The sequence below is a fragment of the Papio anubis genome, chromosome 11 (genome assembly GCF_008728515.1).
Source record: "Papio anubis isolate 15944 chromosome 11, Panubis1.0, whole genome shotgun sequence".
Classification (NCBI taxonomy): Eukaryota; Metazoa; Chordata; class Mammalia; order Primates; family Cercopithecidae; genus Papio; species Papio anubis.
Window position 1 is genome coordinate 86,552,084 of NC_044986.1, and position 20,442 is coordinate 86,572,525.

At 36.0% G+C, this 20,442-nt stretch overlaps 1 protein-coding gene across 3 annotated transcripts in view; it reads right to left on the reverse strand.

Moving 5' to 3' along the window:
- Positions 1 to 20,442, reverse strand: part of PARG (poly(ADP-ribose) glycohydrolase) — a 71,419-nt gene that overhangs the window by 31,749 nt on the left and 19,228 nt on the right. For all 3 annotated transcript variants that reach the window (XR_004177010.1, XM_031652362.1, XM_031652363.1), the window contains exons 4-6: positions 16,816 to 16,876; positions 13,108 to 13,183; positions 8,821 to 8,968 (exon numbers count right to left, since the gene is read on the reverse strand). Coding sequence is in view for 2 of the 3 variants with exons in the window: in XM_031652362.1 (XP_031508222.1) it covers positions 8,821 to 8,968; positions 13,108 to 13,183; positions 16,816 to 16,876 (285 nt within the window). In the remaining variant the exon portion in view is untranslated. The remainder of the gene's footprint in view (positions 1 to 8,820; positions 8,969 to 13,107; positions 13,184 to 16,815; positions 16,877 to 20,442) is intronic.

Consider the following 20,442-nt stretch of genomic DNA (forward strand, 5'->3'; position numbering starts at 1 on the left):
AAACCTCATCTCTACTAAAAATACAAAAATTAGCTGGGTGTGGTGGCATGCACCTGTAGTCCCAGCTACTCAGGAGGCTGAGGCAAGAGAATTACTTGAAGCCGGAAGGTGGAGGTTGCAGTAAGCCGAGATGGCGCCACTGCACTCCAGCCTGGTGACAGAGTGAGACTCTGTCTCAAAACAAACAAACAAAAAAACACAATAAAAAACCACATAATATAAATAAAGCTATGAAAATACTCTATTTTCATATATGATTAAAAATTTCCAGAATCAAAAGCTCAAAGATTTAAACTCAATACTAGAATTACCAGTCTATTATTTAGTATACTGTTTCTAAAAATAATTTGTATTTTAATTATTACACATTTATCTAGAATTCTGGGCAAGATATTCATACTAAAAATCAAGAAAATAACTAGAAAATTTATGTTATTTCTTTTATGAAGCGTTCCTTGTCACCATAAGTAGGGTTGATTGTTCCTCCTCCATGCTCCCAAGGTACTTTGCACATAACATTAGTAGAGCACTTAACATATTGAATTGTAATCTGAAAATCAATTGTATTTCCACATAGTAGTAATGAATAAAAACAGAAATTAAAAAAAAATTACAACAGCAACAAAATTATGAAATACTTATGGATAAATCTGACAAAATGGGGAAGAATTATACAATGAAGACTATAAAATACTAGTGAGAAAAACTGACATGAATAAACAGAGACATATATCCTAGACATGTGTCAAACACAAAACATTGTTAAGATGTCAATTCTCCCCAAATAGATCTATAGATTCAAAGTATTCTCAAAATTCCAGCAGCTGTTTTGGTAAACATTGAAATACTGATTCTAAAACTCGGCAAAACAACTCTGAAGGAGAAAAAAGTTGAAGGACCCATACTACCTGATTTTAAGACTTATTATAAAGCTATAGCAACCAAAACAGGAAGAACAAAAACAACACATTAATAAGCTTACTTCAAAACTTAAAACTTCTGTGTTTCAAAAGTCACTGTGAAGAGAATGAAAAGACATGACACAAATATCTGATAAAGGATTTATACCCAAAATATACACAGCTTTCAAAACTCAAAATAAAAAACAATGAAAAGATAAAAGATAGCTTCATGAGTGTAGTCATATGTCCAAACTTATGCAATTGTATACTTTAAACAAACAGTTTATTTTATGTCAATTATACCTCAATAAATCTGTCTTAAGAAATGGAATCTGACTCCCTCACTAGATTCTCAGCTCCTCAAGGGCAGGGATTATAAATTATAGGCAGGGTGTGTTGGCTCATGCCTGTAAGCCTAGCATTTTGAGAGGCTGAGGCAGGAGGATTGCCTGAGCCCAGGAGTTTTCAGACCAGCCTGGGCAACAGAGTGAGATCTCATTTCCACTGAAAATTAAAAAAAAAATTAGCTGGGTGCAGTGGTGTGAGTCTGCAGTTCGTGCTACTCAGGAGTCTGAGGTGGGAGGATCCCTTGAGCTCAGGAGTTTGAGGTAACAGTGAGCTATGATTGTGCCACTATAACCCAGCCTGGGTGACAAAGCAAGATCCTGTGTCTTAAAAAAGGAAAAAACAAATAACATTTTAATCTACATTAGCATCTTGTAATGCAAGAATATAAAAGCAGTTGAGTAAGAACTTCCTGAACAAACATAATAATAAATGAGTCAAAGAAATTTAACTGATATTAAAATAATGAGTCCAGAAATAATCTGAAGGCACTACATAATTGATGCATACTAAAAATTCACATCTACAATAAATGCATGGTATGGTAAAAAGAGCACTGCACTGAGATTAGGAAACAAGAGAAACTCGAAGTGAATCTTTACTAGCTAGGTGACCTTAGATAACCAAACCTCACTGGACATCATTTCATCATCTGAAATTCAGGGTTCTTAATAATTCTTATTTTGTTTACATCATAGAATTCCTTGGAAAACTAAATAAGACAAGTAAAAAATTCATTCAAACCCACAAAGCCATCAATATTGGTGTCATCAGACTTAAATTTTTTAAGGGGGTAGAGAAATCACAGATATGTGATTCTATTTACACGGGGGTGAAAAGCAACCGGGTCTACTTGCCTGATAGGAAACGAGACAGCAAGGACTACTCCTTCTTTTCTGTTTTCTGCCTAGCAGTAGACAGCTTTGTTTTTCCTGTTCATAAAAAGACAAACTGCCTATTCTGATCTGTTAACTCAGAAAACAAATACTTGTTCTGTCTTTTTAAAAGAAAGTGGCTGAAAAATATGAAATATCAATTATCATATTTCTACTTCAGGTTAATATAGTTTCAGTGTTCTTTTCTAAGAGGAACAAGGTTAGATTTACTTCCTTCCCTCCTTTATGGGAAATAAAAAAATATACATACAAACACTTTTGTGCCAAACAAGTTAAATCCTGGGTTTTCTAAGTAGACACCTTTTAACATGCCAACTGTCTCCTTTGAAAAAAGTGAATGCCTTTAACTTGTTTAAAATGTAAATTAATGAACTATGGTGAAAATATAAAGGTAAACTGGTAACAGCTACTGAGACAGAAGACTGAACTTTGTGATAGCTCTCACTAGAGATGGGCCTTTAAAACTTCACAGTCGGCCGGGCGCGGTGGCTCAAGCCTGTAATCCCAGCACTTTGGGAGGCCGAGACGGGCGGATCATGAGGTCAGGAGATCGAGACCATCCTGGCTGACACGGTAAAACCCCGTCTCTACTAAAAAATACGAAAACTTAGCTGGGCGAGGTGGCGGGCGCCTGTAGTCCCAGCTACTCGGGAGGCTGAGGCAGGAGAATGGCGTAAACCCGGGAGGTGGAGCTTGCAGTGAGCTGAGATCCGGCCACTGCACTCCAGCCTGGGCAACAGAGCGAGACTCTGTCTCAAAAAAAAAAACAAAAAACAAAAAACTTCACAGTCAAAGACCTTCACTTAAGGAAAAAACTAGAAGGAATCCATTAAAATCTTATGAAGAGTGCATGACCTCTATGATTTTAGATTTAGTAGTAAGAAACATGGTTATTTTCCCTTATTAGGAATAAGAGTTTGTAATGAACATGGGACAAAAATATTTGGAAATTAAAAAAAATTCTACTTACCAATGGGTTGTTGAAAGCAGGTTTGTATAAACACCATTTTACCCAAATTTTATTAGCATCACTCAAACAGCAGTGATTATGCAGTAGATAGAAAACTCTTGCTTTTAATTCTAATGATTATTAAAAACTTAGAAAAGACAAGCATAAAAATGTTTAATTTCCAAACATTTTTGGAAAACTCTAACTGAATTTGGACCTTTTGCAATGAGCTGGTGTCTTAACAGGCACCTCAAATACTGTAACTCTAAAAGATGTCACCACTACTATAAGTGATGGTGTCTACTTGTTATCATTTCTATCAGCTCTGCTGACACTCAGAAAAGATGTAAAGATTTGTGATGTCTGGGATAATCTGATTCACTAGCGGCAGGTTTTATGTTAAATATATGAATACTCTGCCCAGTAAGTTTCATGCCTAGGCATCTGGTTTATGTGCTCACCAAACAGAAGCAGAAAAACAACTCTCAGAAAACTAACACCCTTTAGTATTGAAACTATTTTCTGGATGTTGTATAGAAACAAATAAGAGGGAAAAAAAAGAAGAAGAAATGGGAAGACTGGAATTTTAACTCTTTCCCTCTATCTATACTTACTGAAAGGTTTTTAACTCATGGCTGCCCCAAGGAGGATCACAACAAACAGAGGGATAACACTGTCTGTATAAAAGTATTTGCCTGTTTGCATGACCTGTTTCATAGTCATTTAAAAGACTGATACCAACCAGATATCCCATAATGATGATAAATTTAATTTATTTCCAATTTCTCAAACTCTTCTACAGATTCAGGCAGCACAGTCACAGCCATTAGCTCACTGAGCTGGATGCATCATTGAAGGAATGGAATTGATCAGGCAGATAGATTGCAGTGCATGGCTAAGAGTCTCCTAAGGAGGGAGATGGCAGAAGTCCAGACATCAAATAGATGATGAAATGGCCATTTCCATTAAGGTAACATCACATCACAGATATTAATTAGGAGGCACTATAATAAAGTTAAGTGGATGTGGGAGAAAATGCTGAGTTAAAAGTCACCCCGTATGTCCTTAGCCTGAGGTAATTACAGATCTGAAGGTGAGTCATGGATCTGCAATTTTCCATTCATTTTATAATAGCTGCAGGAACGTTTAGAGATTACGTGAAAGGAGATTAGAATCCGTTTTTAGACTGGGGACAAATTATCCTTAAAAAAAGAAAATATTCTAACGTTTTCCTCTTAACATTCCTGTTTTATTCCTAAGGAAAATGACATCCTTTATTTACATTAACAACATTAATGGAGGATGACAAAGTACTGACTACTTTCTTTCTTTTTTTCTTTTTTTTTGAGACGGAGTCTTGCTCTGTCACACAGGCTGGAGTGCAGTGGCACAATTTCGTCTCACTGCAACCTCTGCCTCCCACGTTCAAACCATTCTCCTGCCTCAGCCTCCCAAGTAGCTGGGATTACAGGCTCATGCTACCATGCCTGGCTAATTTTTTGTATTTTTAGTAGAGATGGGGTTTCACCATGTTAGCCAGCATGGTCTCAATCTCCTGACCTCGTGATCTCCCCCAGCCTCGGCCTCCCAAAGTGCTGGGATTACAGATGTCGGCCACCTTGCCCGGCCCAGTTCTTACTACTTTCTAGAGAAATTAAACAAATGAAACAAGTTAGCTTTAAGTTTAAATGCATTTTATCAAGTTTTTTATTTCAAGAATGTAAATTCATCTTAAAAACTGATGGGATATTTTGTTCTAGTCTTCAGTCCAAATCTACCTTAACAGTTAAAAAAAAAAAAAAAATTTTTTTTTTTTTGAGACGGAGTCTTGCTCTGTTGCCCAGGCTGGAGCACAGTGGTGCGATCCACTGCAAGCTCCACCTTCCGGGTTCACGCCATTCTCCTGCCTCAGCCTCCGGAGTAGCTGGGACTACAGGCACCTGCCACCAGGCCTGGCTAATTTTTTTGTATTTTTAGTAGAGACAGGGTTTCACTGTGTTAGCCAGGATGGTCTCGATCTCATGACCTCATGATCCACCCGCCTTGGCCTCCCAAAGTCTGGGATTACAGGCGTGAGCCACTGCACCCAGCCGGAATAGTAATCTTTTAAAGTATTATTTGATGTATGTAAATGATGAAGACAGTCACATTCCAAACCTGCAGAGCTTCCCTACAATAGTATGAGAGCAACAGCCAAAGTGTTGGTTGCCCAACAAAATAGATTTATGCCAGTTTTTTTGTTCTGTAATTCCTTGCAACCTCATCTCCCTTAGCACCTTGCCCAACTGTAACTTCCCATGTGTATCCATGATAACTAACAAATGCAGACAGATGGCCAAAATGTGAGTTGAGGAAGTGTTGAGTATGAAAGGAGTTTATCTTTCCATTTCAGTTTAATTTGGATCATAATCTCAGAATTCTGGATGCAGTACTCCAAGTCACTAACTTCAAATGGCTGACTGAGGCTCTATCTAGGAAAAAAATTCCTTTGCGGAGGTTCCAATCTTAATTTCCTACATAAAGTCAGACAATTTACAATTTTTTTTTTTTTGGCTTTATTTCACCAAAACAGCAGAATCACGGGGATAAAAATTTACACAGGATGTCTAAATGGTGTAGATTAACTCATTGAAAGCTCCTTTATCAACGGGTGCTTACAAAAGATAAAAAGACATCAGTCAAAAATGGTGCAGTAAAAACCTCTGAAAACTCTCTCCTCCATGAAAGCAATGGGAACACTGTGATGAGCACTGTGAGAATCAACTGAAAAGTAGCCAAAGGCTTGCAGCAATCCAGGGAGTGTTTATTCAAGAAAAACCAGCTGAATCTTGGTAAAAACAGTAAATTTTGTAGTGTTTCATTTGCCTTATTCTCATCCCACTCTCCCAAGCTCCATCTCGGCCTTAAAAACTAACATTCCTGAATCACAGTGAAAATCAGCAGCCATCAGAGGGGGCAAAAGAAAGCTCCTTCAAAGCCCAATTCTCAGAGAACTATCATTATTTGACCTGTCTGGTGGTCCCCTGGAGGGCCCCGCTCAGAAGGCTGTCTTTACTTTACAGGACTTGGAGCTTGCCCAGTAGGAAAAGCCTAATTCTTGTGAGGGTTTGATGAAAACAATTACAGGCATTGTTTAACACTAAGACTTCCTGAGGTGGTGGCTAAAAGCTGGGGCAAACAATAGGCTAACCAAAAGCTTCAAAGGAAAAGCTGAAGAATGAGATGTCCACAAAGGGCTTTGAAAAGTTCTAATATATTAAAACAAGAAGGAATCTAGAGGGCTCATGTGTGCTCATGGCCATATGAATGCTCAGGAAAAACCAGAGAAAGCCCTCAGCTCTCTCCTCTGCCTGACCTTGACAGGAAGTGAAGGCTAAGGCAGAGGTATCAACTGCTTGGTGTAGTGTTGAAGGTAGGCTGCACCTGCACATACATCCCTTCAACAAAGACTGAGAGACTTATTAGTTTCAGGCATTTAAGGAACTCTGTTAAAGTGTTAGCTGACTACTAATCTAACGAGCGGGGACTTCACTGGCCACATACAGAAAGAACACAGCCATCACAAAATTAGTTTAGAAAAGTCATTGAAAAAAACAACAAGAAAGATGAACTGTGATGAAAAGTGAAAATCTGATTTCCAGGGTCACACTACATTATTTTAAATGTCCAGTCTTAAACGAAAATTAGGAGACATGGAAAGAAATGAGAAAGTATGACCCATACTCAGAAAAAAAAGCAGTGATTAGTAACTGCCCCTGGGGAGCCCTATGTTGGACTTAGTAGACAAAGAATTTACAACAGCTATTTAAAATATACTCAAACAACTAAAGAAAACTATGTCTAAAGAACTAAAGTATAAGAACGATATCTCTCAAATAGAGAATATTAATAAAGGGATATAAATTATAAAAAATAAACAGAAATTTGTAATTGAAAAGCACAATAACTGAAATAAAAAATTCACCAGTGAGATTGAAAGCAGTTTAGAGCAAGCAGAAAAGACAATCAGTGAACTTGAAGACAGGTCGATTGAGATTGAGTCTGAGGAACAAGAATAATAAAGAATGAAGAAAAATAAACAGAGCTTCTAAGACCTGTGGAACATCAAGTGAATCAACAGACACATAATTTGGGAGTTTCAGAAGATGAGGAAAGGGGAAGAACAAATATTTGAAGAAATAATGGCCCAACATTTACCAAATATAACAAACATTAATCTAAACATTCAAGAGGTTCAAAAAACTTCAAGTAGGCTAAAGTCAAAGAGATCCACATGTAGACACACCATATTCAAATCGTTGAAAGTGAAAGTGAATCTTAAAAGCAAAACATAAGAAAGAAAATATACTCTTCTGAAGGTGGTCTACAAATCTATCTGAGGCACAGTGTGGCTTCAAGATTAGACTTTGGAGTAAGTTTTGTCATGTATGTCTTTGGAGGTCATGTGGTTGGGTACACATTTTATATAACTCATGGGGATGTTTTTTCTCCTATTATAATCTTTGGGAATAACAATAAACTAAATTCTACAACCCAGGTGAGTGTTTAGACCCCTACACTCATCTCCAAGCAGTAACAGATTCTAAGTGGAAATAAAAAAATCCACATGTGCAGGAAAAAAAAACAGTACCAGCAACTGATGGTGCATTAATGGCACTTATGTGGGAATATTCTTTTAAGTACTTGGATAAAAGACTCAACTTACATATGGTGCCTGATTAAGAGTTTCTTAAGAGATATGAGGTAATTTTTATTGATAGCTTATTCACAAGAAAATACTGTTACATAGTGATATCTCAATCTGAAGAAACAAAAAAATTAAATCTCTATAACAGATCTAAAGCATATATTTGACTAAATTTCCCCCCTTCTCCTCCCATGTTAACGTAAAGAAATCAAGAAGAAACACCAAGATAATCAGACTTTTTTTTTTTTTTTTTAGATGGAGTCTTGCTCTGTTGCCCTGGGTGGAGTACAGTGGCGTGATCTCAGCTCACTGCAACCTCCACCTCCCAGGTTCAAGTAATTCTCCTGCCTCAGCCCCCCAAGTAGCTGGGATTACAGGCGGCTGCCACCATGCCTGGATAGTTTTTGTAATTTTAGTAGAGACGGGTTTTCGTCATGTTGGCCAGGCTGGTCTTGAACTCCTGACCTCAGGTGATCCTTCTGCCTCGGCCTCCCAAAGCGCTAGGATCACAGGCATAAGCCATGATGCCTAGCCATGATAATTGAACTTTTTCTTTTACGATTCAAAATAGGGTAAACAAAAGGTTACTGATTTATCTAAATACTGTTCCTGTGCTTCTTATATTTATACAATTGTCTTCACACTAAAGTACAAGAAACCACTTGAAAATTATTTTTAATAGAAACAAATCACTCTCAAATGGAAAAATTACAATAGAATACATACTAGAAGCATATCACTATATTCTTCTGAAGAGCATTATTATGTCATAAAATTTCAAACTGGGGGGCAACTGAATAGTTTTTATCTCCGTTCCTCAGATAAAGATGCCAGGAAAGAAAAGGTAAAGATAAGCTGTCTTACTTAAGATTAGGAAAATAAGGCTGTAATAATTTCAAAAACTAAGTATAAATTAATGATAAAAATATTGGGACTAATGCCCATGGAAGAGAAAAGCTCTACTGGGTAGTCTCTAGTCTTCATGACAGATATTCACAGATGGGGAAGACTATCCCATTATCCAGGCTTCCCAAAACTAACCTGTGATAATTAGACATTCATTGTGATCCAGCACCTCAGTGAAGAGCCGTGAAACAATCAACTCAGGATTGATTAAAAAGCGGATTTCTTCTTGCACAAGTCCTGCACTGGTTACACCACCTCCAACAAAACGATTTGCAAAATCCACCTGTAGGGAAAATGTGGCATGTTAAATAGTGGTCAAAAATACCTATGATCAAGAAGCACACAGTCTCTAAGCTCTCATCTTTTCCTCTCCCATGAAAATCAATTCCCAAATAAGTAACCTTCCCAGGAAGGGTAGATTATGGTTGCTTAAACTCTTTCCATCTCACTGCAGTTAACACCTCTGCACATTTATCTGGATCCCAGAACCACAGAAGGAATCTGGAAAATGGAGCCTTTAGGCAAAACATTATGCATTATACAGATTCTTGTTTATAAACCTATTTGTGTCTCAGGAGCCACAAATCAAGGGAGGTCTTTACCTGGGAAGGTTTCAAAGTCATTCTCCCCCATTCACTAGTCAATTTCCCTTTATGTATTTCACGTAACTTGAATGTAATTAAACTTTTCTTATGTAATATGGTAACCAAACACTTGCTCTAAAGAATTGAAAAGTTTAGTAATCAACTTTTTGGGTAACCTTTTCCAACCTTATTGTAAGAATAAAGAGATCGAATTTTTTTCCTTCTAAATTCAACGCCAAACCCCAAACTACATGAACATTACAAACTATTTTTTTTAAATATAACTAAGGAAAAAAGGAAGAAAAAAAATCCCAGTATAGCAACAAAGATTCAATTAAATTAATATTTCCAATTAGGTTGGAAACTTTTATGCTTCATGTGTAGTAGTATGATGGGATCCCCAAACTCCTACTAATAAAGAAGAGATACACAATCCTCCAGAGAAGCGAACTCAACTTGCTGGCATTATTTCCGTTTGTCCAGTGCGTCCAGCACTATGCCAGCCTCATGAGGCAGTATGTAAGAAATAGCAACCATCTTTCCCTTAGTGAGACTATCTTAGGAGTTAGATTACACACACACACAACTTGTGTATATACACAGTCATACACACAAGTAAAATAGAATTGACTAAATACCATGAGGCTTATATGCTTTCAAACTATTTTAAAATATATGATTTCTTAAAACTTCAGTGTTCTTTAAAGCAACTGATACTAAATGACAATCTGAAGCCTATTTTACGAAACAGTAAAACAAGAGTATGAATCGTTTGATATATAAAAATATATGTGAAAAGACAGAAATTAATAGAAGTCTTCTTTTACCATAGAATAACTTAGAAAATAATAAAACATACCACTGAGTAACTTCAAATGAGTTACCAGAGAGAATCGCATATTTGGATTTGTATTCTGGAGTACTAAAACCAATGCTAAAAAACCAGAGTAACTTTTTAGCTTATATAGGAAAATAATTTTGGTGAAACCAGTCTGCTGATTAGAATTAGTTACCTATTACATATGAGGTCTATGGGCACTGGGTGATTCATGGCTTAAACTGTCCAATTCAACAAATATTTACTGAGTATTGTGCTGGGAATCACTGGATACAAAGATGAATAAGATATGTATGGTTCCTGGCCTCACGGCATTTGCAATTTAGATAGCAGTCAGAATGAGCATAAGCAGAATGAGAAGATGATTATTAAAGAGCTTGTTACTATGTATTTGATACTTCCTAAAAATACAATTAACTAAAATTGGGGCATGGGAGGAAGCTAGGAAAGTTTTACAAGAGGATGTGGCAGCTGATATGCAGGCTGAGGGCATAGCTGCACAAGGACACAGGGCAAAAAAAAACAAATGTAAATCACCGTATGAGGAAAATGGTAAACAGATTCCTCATGCTTGCCTGCATTGTATAGTAGTTGGAGGCTTATAGTTGGTGATAAGGTGGTCTGAGGTCTAGGGAATTTTTACTCAATTTCCCTCTGAAGGTTCTGGGAAAGATTCAAGAAACACCTGGACCTATGTTTTAGGAAGATAATTCAGGCTAGAGTTTAAAGAATAAATGGAAAAGTGTAAAACTAAAAGTAAAAAGGCTGGTTAGGTGAGTACTGAATAGTTTATACAATCACTACTAGGGCCTCAAACAGGAAAATGGTAAAGGAAAGAGAAGAAACTCAGTAACGAAATAAAATGGGCTGTACTTGAGAACTAAGAGACTGGCTGAGTGCCTAGAAGTATAATGATATTGTGACTACGAATTTGAAACAGACGAGGTTTAAGATTGGTCTAACTTAATTTTTACTGGAATAAGGTACATAACAAAAATAAAAAGATAAGCTCTATCCAACTTATGTACTACTTGATAATGATCATGAAATACATTCAATGTGTATGCTATTGTTTATGCTTTGAGTAAAAGGCCAACATTTGTAACTTGAAAGGTGTGCACAGAAATAAAAACACTAAACTCAGTATGCCTCTAAAAGCCGGAGTCTTGTAGAAAACCAAAGTTTTACACTTAAAAAAATTCTTAACAATAAAGACCCTCTACAACAGTTGAGAAACCTGTTCCAGTACATGAAAACAAGAATGTGAGTGCATCTTTATTTTTAGCCAGTTATTTTCCAAGTCACTTTAAAGCTACTCGTTCAGATTACTCAGCTTCTGAATTACAACAGGAATGACAACGCTCCTCAGAGTGGTTTTGTTGTTGTTGCCACTCAGCATAATGTAATTTATATGCTACACAAGGAGCTGTGTCGCATTGCAATACAATATTCCCCGATCTCCTGGGGAGACATGGCATGGGTAGGGAGAACAATTAATAGCAAGAAGCCCTTACGGTATTCTTTTAATCTATCGAGGTCTCACATTTCATCTACAGTATATTCCTAGGAAGTGGTGAGGATCTCAACCTTAACTGTTGTCAAATTCCTTATTGAATTGTATTGTAATGAAAGGTCAGCATTCCTGTGGTGCTAACCAGCCATAACTTTTGTTTAGTTCATGTGTATTAAGAATCTCTCAGTTTATCCAAGACTTTAAAGATGGAAAGAACTTTATCAAGAGGGGAATGTGGGGGAAAAAGTGATATTAATTCGAACCAATATTTAAGCATATTTTAAGATTAGTTTTAAAACAGAAAAAAGGTATAGGAGTAAATACAAATTTAAATATGTTTTGTTTTTGTTTTTGTTTTTCCAAAGTAAGCACAGGAAAAATATTAATTCAGCTATCCTAAGTATTTTCATTTATAAGCTCAAATAACCACTGGGAGAAGGTGATTTAGAATAAAACGTAGCTTGTTTCTTTGGAGATTTTAATTACAAATATGTCCAAATAAAAGGCCATTTAAAGAAAGAATCTGTTTCATTTAAATAATAACTAGACACAAATTTTATAGTAAGCATTAAGTTATTCAAACAAATCAGTCCATTTTCAGGCAACCGCTTTCTTTAGATTCTGAACCAATATAAGCACCAAATAAGAATCTAGGAAGAAAAATAAACTATTATCAATATAAATGAGATGGTATACAAGCTTCTTTCAAAGAAAACTCAGTTTACAATGCTCTTATAAATGGGATAAGAACACAAAACACTAACATTTTGTCTCTGATTAGTGAATTTTAAAGCAGCACTATAAATCAAAAGGTTAGGTTAGATATTACTATATTTTAAACATGGGGTTGTTAACCCCCTTCTCCAAAAATACTTTTTAAAGGTAAAAGTAGTAACAGATTATAAACAAAGATTGAGGGGTGGACAGAATTACCTGCTTTTAACAGGGAAAAGACATAGCAAGCATAGCTAGCTCACATGTATGAAACTGTTACATACGAGAGAGAGGCCTTTCTTATCAAATCAGTTTTAGATGTCTGCCCCCTCAACCTAAACAAAGCTGTTGGTGGCTGAAAGACATCTCAATCTGGTCATCAAGTAGGGCAGAGCAAGAAGAGCCTTTAAGGAAAAAGAATAAAAATGCTTGGTGACAGTCTGTCAAGACTATACCCTGGGAATTTCCTCCACTGTCAACCTACAATCAATGTCTGAAACCAGAGGCTGATGCTGTCCAGATCTTGGGACTTTCTGTCAAAGGCTTTTGAGAGAAGCACATGTAAGAAACAGAGAGTATACACTGGTAAATAACAACATTACCAAGGCTGTCAAAGTGATCTGTTTGGTGTTTTTCCTTCATTCTGCTATCATGCTTCTTTGCATTAAATCAGTTTAGGAGATAAATAAACAGCTTTTCAAATTTCTTTTGCTGTCAGAAGTCTGAGAAGAAAAAGTCCCAATCATACACAGACACTACTGAGATTCACCTACCTGTAGCATGCCTCTGCCATTTTCTTCTATGGTACCTTCGTAAGTGACATGCAATCGTGTCAAGGGTTTTTCACATCTACAATGTAAAAAGACATTCCCTTACTTATTATTTTAATGACAAGTGCTTCACTGTAGACAAATGTGAAAATATAGGTAACTATTCAGAAAGTGAAACCACCCCAAATCTCAGAAGTCAGAAACAGATGCCTACTGTTAACATTCTTGGTACTGATCCTCCTTATTCAAACATGTAAATATACACATTTAAATTAAAATGAGATAACATATTGTTTGAAACCTGCTTTTCCTCTAAATAGTATGAAAGTTTTTATTCTTTAAAACAGTTGAAAAACATTGCAAAATATTTAAAAAATTAAGATCTATGAAATTTTGTTATGGCTAGGGTTGGCAATCTGAGGAAAAATGTAGAAAAAATTTGGCAATAAATCATAATGATTCTCATATGGCTTCTATTTTCTGTTTTCACTGTTTGATAACTCTGTGTGTGTGTGTGTGTGTGTGTGTCTTGATGAAAATACATGCCACAGAAATTCTGAACAACGGTATTTTTCTATTAATAAGGTTAACAGATAAACCTAGCATCTGTAATTCAGAAGGCATAATTATTTTCTTTCCCTTTCAACCATGGTCACTGAGATATTTACTTGACTTAATGTTAGATTAACAACAAATTTCATTGTATTAATAGCATTTGTTAACATTATTTTCCTTATTAAATATTTTTCTCCTGATCACTTACTGAATAAAAAATATAAATTATTATGAATGAAACAGAGGAGATCCAAAGTTCTAACTCACCTAAGAGTGCCAATAATCTTTTTTGGGAGGGAGGAGATGATTATATTTTTAGAAAATAGTCTAGGAGGTTAGCTGGAAAAGTACTGAGAATTGCTTGATTCCTTCCTGGTCTCAATGAGTTTAAATACATTTCTGGCAAAACTCCAGACCAACAGGCTGATAGCTTTAACTCAGAAGGTAATTCTGCACAGGTTCTGTCTAAGAGCTTTATTTGTATTAATTCATTTAATCCTCTCAACAACCCTATTACTATCTCCTTTTATAGATGGGGAAACAAAGCACAGAACATCTAAGTAAGCTAACCAAGACTAGTAAATAAAGCAGCAGAGATGTGAAACTATGTAGACTCACTCAATGGTCCAGGCTCTGAATCAGTATGCCACACTTTTAGAGAAATTACTTCCCCGGTCTCTTGTAGAAAACAGTATCATAAGTTTAACATATATTTTTAAACTTTTTTTTGGTCCTACTTTCCTAGCCATTTTATTCAGAGGAAGACCCTCCCTGTGAGCATACTACTAAAATCTCTGGGCTGTCAAGTCAGGACTTCAGAACAGGAATTCCATCTGTTGTCAACTATTCTCCATGACTGAAACTAGAAACTTTATAGTATAGCTCTTAATAAAATTATGAAATTGCTAGAAACTTTTTCTTGGTTTTGTTTTGTTTTGAAGCATTTTCTAACTTCCCAATAGGTCATCCTCTAAACTCCTACCCCAAGAGTCAAAGACATAGATGATTCTGGCTCCCTGTGATTAAGCCTGGCTAAAGTATTTGCTGATAATCAAACGGTTAACTATAACATGCCAGAAACTTGGAATTCAGTTCCAACTCCTGGCACCCATTTAGCCCCTTACTCTTGGGAACACCAACAATCCTCAACTTTTCTTCATTCTCCCTCTTTAAGTGAATGCATGTTTCTGGTTCTGTGGAGTCTGGGAGACTGATTTTAATTACATTCTCCAACTCACTTATGAAGCAGCTAAAACAAAAAAGAGATCAATGAAACAAAAATAAGTTAAATTCTGCCTATCAAAACTAAGGGGACAATCTCGGTCTCACTTAGAGGCAAAGTTACTGTGTCTCACTGACAAAGCAGCCTTGCCAGTCTCTGCATTTTGACCTGTCCCTTCTCTCCCACATGGTGGTATACAAATGGGTGTTCTTTCACATTAGCGCCAAATGAATATCAGATGCACAGTAGAGAATCTGGATGACTTAAAAATAAGCCCTCAGATTGATCTGTAAAATCTACACCAAAGTAACAGGAATAAAACATCTGCATTCCTATTAGAGACTAATAGAAGAGTGAAGAAAAATAATCCTCTGCACCACAGAGATGCACAGCAGAATGGTACTTTTAATTCCAGGCACCATATTTTAAGAGGGCCCAATGAATGGGAGTATGTTAAGAGCAGAGATAAAGGGTTTAGAATACGTATTACATGTGAAATAGAAGAAATGAATCAATTTAGTATGAAATTATGTGCACTGTTAGAGAGGGAAGTAGGTCAAGAAGTCATTAAGATACATGAAAAGAAGGGTCAGATGCTAAAACTACAAATTCAGATGTATTTATGTAGCTCCAGAAGGAAGAACCAGGAATGGTGGAGAATGAATGTAGAAAACATTTTTAGTGAATGAAAGCATGAGATGATAACACAAGCAGCCACCATTGGAACAAACTGATGTGAAACAGAGGATTTCCCATCACTGAAGCTATCCAGTCTCCGTCCATCGCAGGTATTACAGAGCTGATCAAGAGTTTTAGTAGGCGGCTGGGGTTCCTTTCAGATCTAACATGCCATGATGCCAAAATGCTGTACATGTTCTTATCTTTTTCAGGCTCATTTTTTTCCCTCTCTTCAGGTTGCTTAACCTTTTATCTACTTCCCTCTATTAATAATCATCTAAACCATGCACACAAGTCTTCTGAAGTCAATTTCTTTATCTTTCACTTCACTTTATCTTTATCTTCACTTTCACTTGATGGATGAAAACAACGCAGGAAAGCCACCTAAGCAGATATGACTTCTCAAGTTAACTTTTTAAAAGTGATTTCCATTCATCACTAATTTCAAACAAAACAATTACACACTATCATAAAATATTAGAAAATTATTAGAAAGTGAAAACGAGAGGCATTGGTTAAATATGTTTAATACGCTTCATCATGTCCTCAAACATATTTAAAAAGTTAATCCACACTTCTTTAAGTGTATTAGGGGACTTGCTTTAGATTAAGAAATAGTTAACTATTTCAGGACCCTTCTTTAAGTGTATTGTAACTATTTCAGGACACTAAGGACCTTACAAATCTGAATTAGCTCAGATTGGCTGCTATCTCCTCAATATTTTCTGATAAATAAGAAACAAACAGAAAATACCAACTTCCACAAAATCTACCAGTAGTACACAAGGGGAGCCAAACTTCAAAATTCTTGCCACTCAGACAAACTCTAAACAGTTACTGTTTACTAAAATGTAAATAATAAAAAGACTTTTCTCAATCTTGTCCTCCAGAAAGAAAAGCCATAAAGTTCAAATACTAACCAAAAAAAGGGTAAGGAGAAACATTTAAATATTGGTGTTCCTTTTATTAGTGTCTTCACATACAACACTCCTCAATTCTAAACAGGACTTTCTTTCAGAAAACAAAACCAAGACAAAATGGTAGAAATCAAAGGGTTATAGACTTTGATTTAAAAGGCATGACCTTTTCAAAAATGAAAGCTATTATTGGATCATTTATGAGAAGAAATTCCCTGGCACTAGGATAATTAGAGGTTGGAAAACCATCTTTCCAGGTGCTATAAAATAGAATCCTCTCATGGTGAAAGAGTCCTTCTAATTCTAGGGGTCCAGGATTATTTTTATTATTATTGTTACCTTTCCCATTCTGGAAAATCTTCAAGACTCTGTCTTGTAAATGTCACCAACCCAGTAGGTTCTACAGAAGCAATAAAAGAAAAACATACCCAAAATAAGTTTCAATTTTGAAAAGATTATACACATACACACACACACATACACACTCAGTAAAAGAACAGGTCCAACATTGGCTATAAAACTAATCAGGAAATACAAAGTCTAGCATTGGAAAATAACAGAGTATCGATTGAAAATAATATTAACCTTACAGGGAAACTCCTATAAAATAATAAGACTTCACTAAACAAAACTATACAAACAACAGCACAACAGTAGGATTTGAGTGTTGGTACTTTCTGGTAAAGTTTTTGAAGTTGAATACACTTTTTTTTTTTTTTTTAAAGCACTGAAAAAAAGGATGTATAACTGGTGCAGCTTACACAATAAAGACAAAATTAAGTTCAAATTTGTAGAGTCCTTTATAAACAAAGGACTTAACCCTACATTCAAAGACTGGTGAATAAATACACATTTATATACTTTATGGCAAAGTGAAATGCCACAGATTTAAAAAGGAAATCATTTGCACATCCTCTGGAGTTAGTACAGCTAAGTCCCGGGCTTAGACAGTGGGCAATCACTCTACTTGTTAGTCGCAGTCTTAGCCAGAGGAGAAATTACTGGTTCTAAGAGTTTACAGAACAAAGATGACGTATTTTTCAAGAAGCAATAAATTTGGGAGGATCAAGATGAAATACTATTAATGCAGTCAATAATTTTAGAGGATGAGGTCCTTTTCTAGTCAGATTTACTTTTTTAAAAAAAGCTAGTAGCAAAAGAAACAAATAAATCAGCTGGCCAGAAGTAATTTGTCTGATTCAAATCAAAGAACAAACTAAAAAGGCCATGCCATTTCTGTTTTCTTGAATAGAAGAAAAGCTCTTAAGGAAAGAGAGAGATGTCAGGAACTATTAGTGATGGCGGTGTCTAGCCCAGTGAAAGCCTTGCCATCATTCCATTCCTACGCACAATTCCACATTTCCTTGTTCTCAGTCAAAAGCAGGAACCACTCAAAAACCATATGGAGCAGTTGCAGTAGAAAACAAAATTTTTTCTTAACATGGGTCTTACATTCTTTAGATATCTAATCTTAGGATAAATGGGTAACATATTTAAAACTCACAAGTAAGTGGTCAAACAACTCAAACACTAGAGAAGCAATTCCATGAATATAATAGAAAACATCTCTCTTGTCATTCGGCAACTTAGCAGAGAAGTAAGAACGTCAAATGTCCTTCATATATACTAGGAGATGCTAAGAGAAATTCATAAACACTGCTGGCAAAGCAAGAAAAGGCAGAAGAACATGGTTTCTTAGATTAACAAAAATGCCCTGAGAGCACGTCTGTTAGCTTTCTTTCATAACAAGGCAACTTTCATCTCAGAATAGGATACTTTGGTTAATCAAATACTTCCCATAATAAAGTCACAATATATACTACCTACAGTTCGTAAATTTTCAAAAACCTGATCTTTAAGATACTTTATCTAAAACTATACAGAAAATAATTTAATTTGCAATGCTCTTTAAAATATTTCAGTCTCAAGATCTTCATCAAATATAAAATATACATGTTTAACAACACTGAAAAGTTGGTCCTGATGGAATTCTATTTTTATCAATTCTAAAAGGCATGTTTTTTCACATATTACGTTTCCGAAACTGGAATACATCTTTTAGGAGGTATCTTACCATAGGTCTAGAGGTGAATTTTCCCAGAGAATATGTGCATCTGCTTCTGCTGTTATCTGGGAGCACTATTAGCCTGATATCATCCGAATTAATCCTTTGTGGCAGGCCTTTGTGGACCACACTGGTGGTGAGGCTGCACACCTAAAGCTTAGGGCTTGTGGTTCAAATTCTCAGAGAAATGTTTTTTTTTCCCTTTCTCTATTTAGAGTCAAGGTTGAGACTTGCATGTTTCTTTATGGTCCCTTTTCTGGATGATAAATTAATTTCTCATTTATTCTTAGGTGTACCAGCCTCGTGGGTCAGGTCTCCTACTAAACTCCCTGTCCGGAGTGGTTTTTTCCTTCTTAGAGGTATATAATGTAATAGCACTTTTTAAAAATAATCTATGACATCTTAGATTCGATGAAATATGGTATCTTAAATAAGTTTCTGAAGTCTACTGAGTAGGCTCCAGAACTTCTACACGACTCATTATATTGCAACCTCTTTTATTCTCTTTAGTATTTCCTCCTTAAACTGTTAGCTTTACATACTGAAGACCAAGAGCAATGTTGTACTGCATTTCTACAAAGAGCTTAATTACCATGTGTAGTGAAAAAGTCAGGAAATAAAATGTCTAGTTATAATTTATTTCTTCAAATTCCCAATACTTATAATGGCATATACATTTCTAGTTGAAAAAACAGACTTTTAGCTTTTTTCTCAAAGTATCTGAAATCCTAAAATTTAGAAAGCCAAGTTGGTTTTTAGAGAAGATATATATGATTTGACTCCCAGGACAAAAAAGTAAACTCTGTACTACTTAGTTATAATAATTCTTCTTAAAACAGCAACTCAAAGTACTGTGAAAACAAAACAAAACAAAACCAATAGTAATAATTCGAATTAGGCCTAAAATAGCCAAAAAAAAGTAGTCATCTTTTTTTTTTTTTGAGACAGAGTCTTGCTCTGTCGCCCAGGCTAAAGTGCAGGGGCACAATCTCAGCTCACTGCAACCTCCATCTCCAGGGTTCAAGTGATTCTTGTGCCTGAACCTCCCGAGTAGCTGGGATTACAGGCTCCCACCACCGTGCCCGGCTAATTTTTGTATTTTTTTTTTTTTGAGACAGAGTCTTGCTCTGTAGCCCAGGCTGGAGTGCAGTGGCGTGATCTTGGCTCACTGCAAGCTCCGCCTCCCGGGTTCACGCCATTCTCCTGCCTCAGTCTCCCAAGTAGCTTGGACTACAGGCACCGGCCACCACACCCGGCTGATTTTTTTGTATTTTTAGTAGAGACGGGGTTTCACCATGTTAGCCAGGCTGGTCTAGAACTCCTGAGCTCATGATCCACCCACCTCAGCCTCCCAAAGTGCTGGGATTACAGGCATGAGCCATCATGTCTGGCCTTAAATAGTCATCTTTTTAACAAATCATTACAAATTCTAATTTGATTTTGTATCTCATAGGTCCAAATAATTCTGCATTTTAATATTTCATTCAGTACAGGGCACAAACCTGAAATTCAATAAGCTATGAGATAAATAATCCCATATCAAAGTAGCATATAATTTTCCCTTAAATATCAAAATCCTGATAATTGATTTCATTCTAAAAATTTAACAATGTCCAATAGCAACACATTCAAGGGGGAAAATGCCAAGTACACTGAATGCAAGTGTAAAAGAGGGATATGAGAAAAATGACCTTAAAATGATTCAAAGACATGTTTTAAGACAATCCTACAACCCAGAACTGAAAAAAAGCCATTTCACTTGATCAGATTGACCTCACCTACTTAGCACAAAGAAACTTTTGAGGTGTTCTGGTTTACATCCACTTGTAAGAAAGGCTACCCATTGATAATAGCTTACATTTATTAAGCATGTATCTTCTTGTTTCATATCTATAACTACC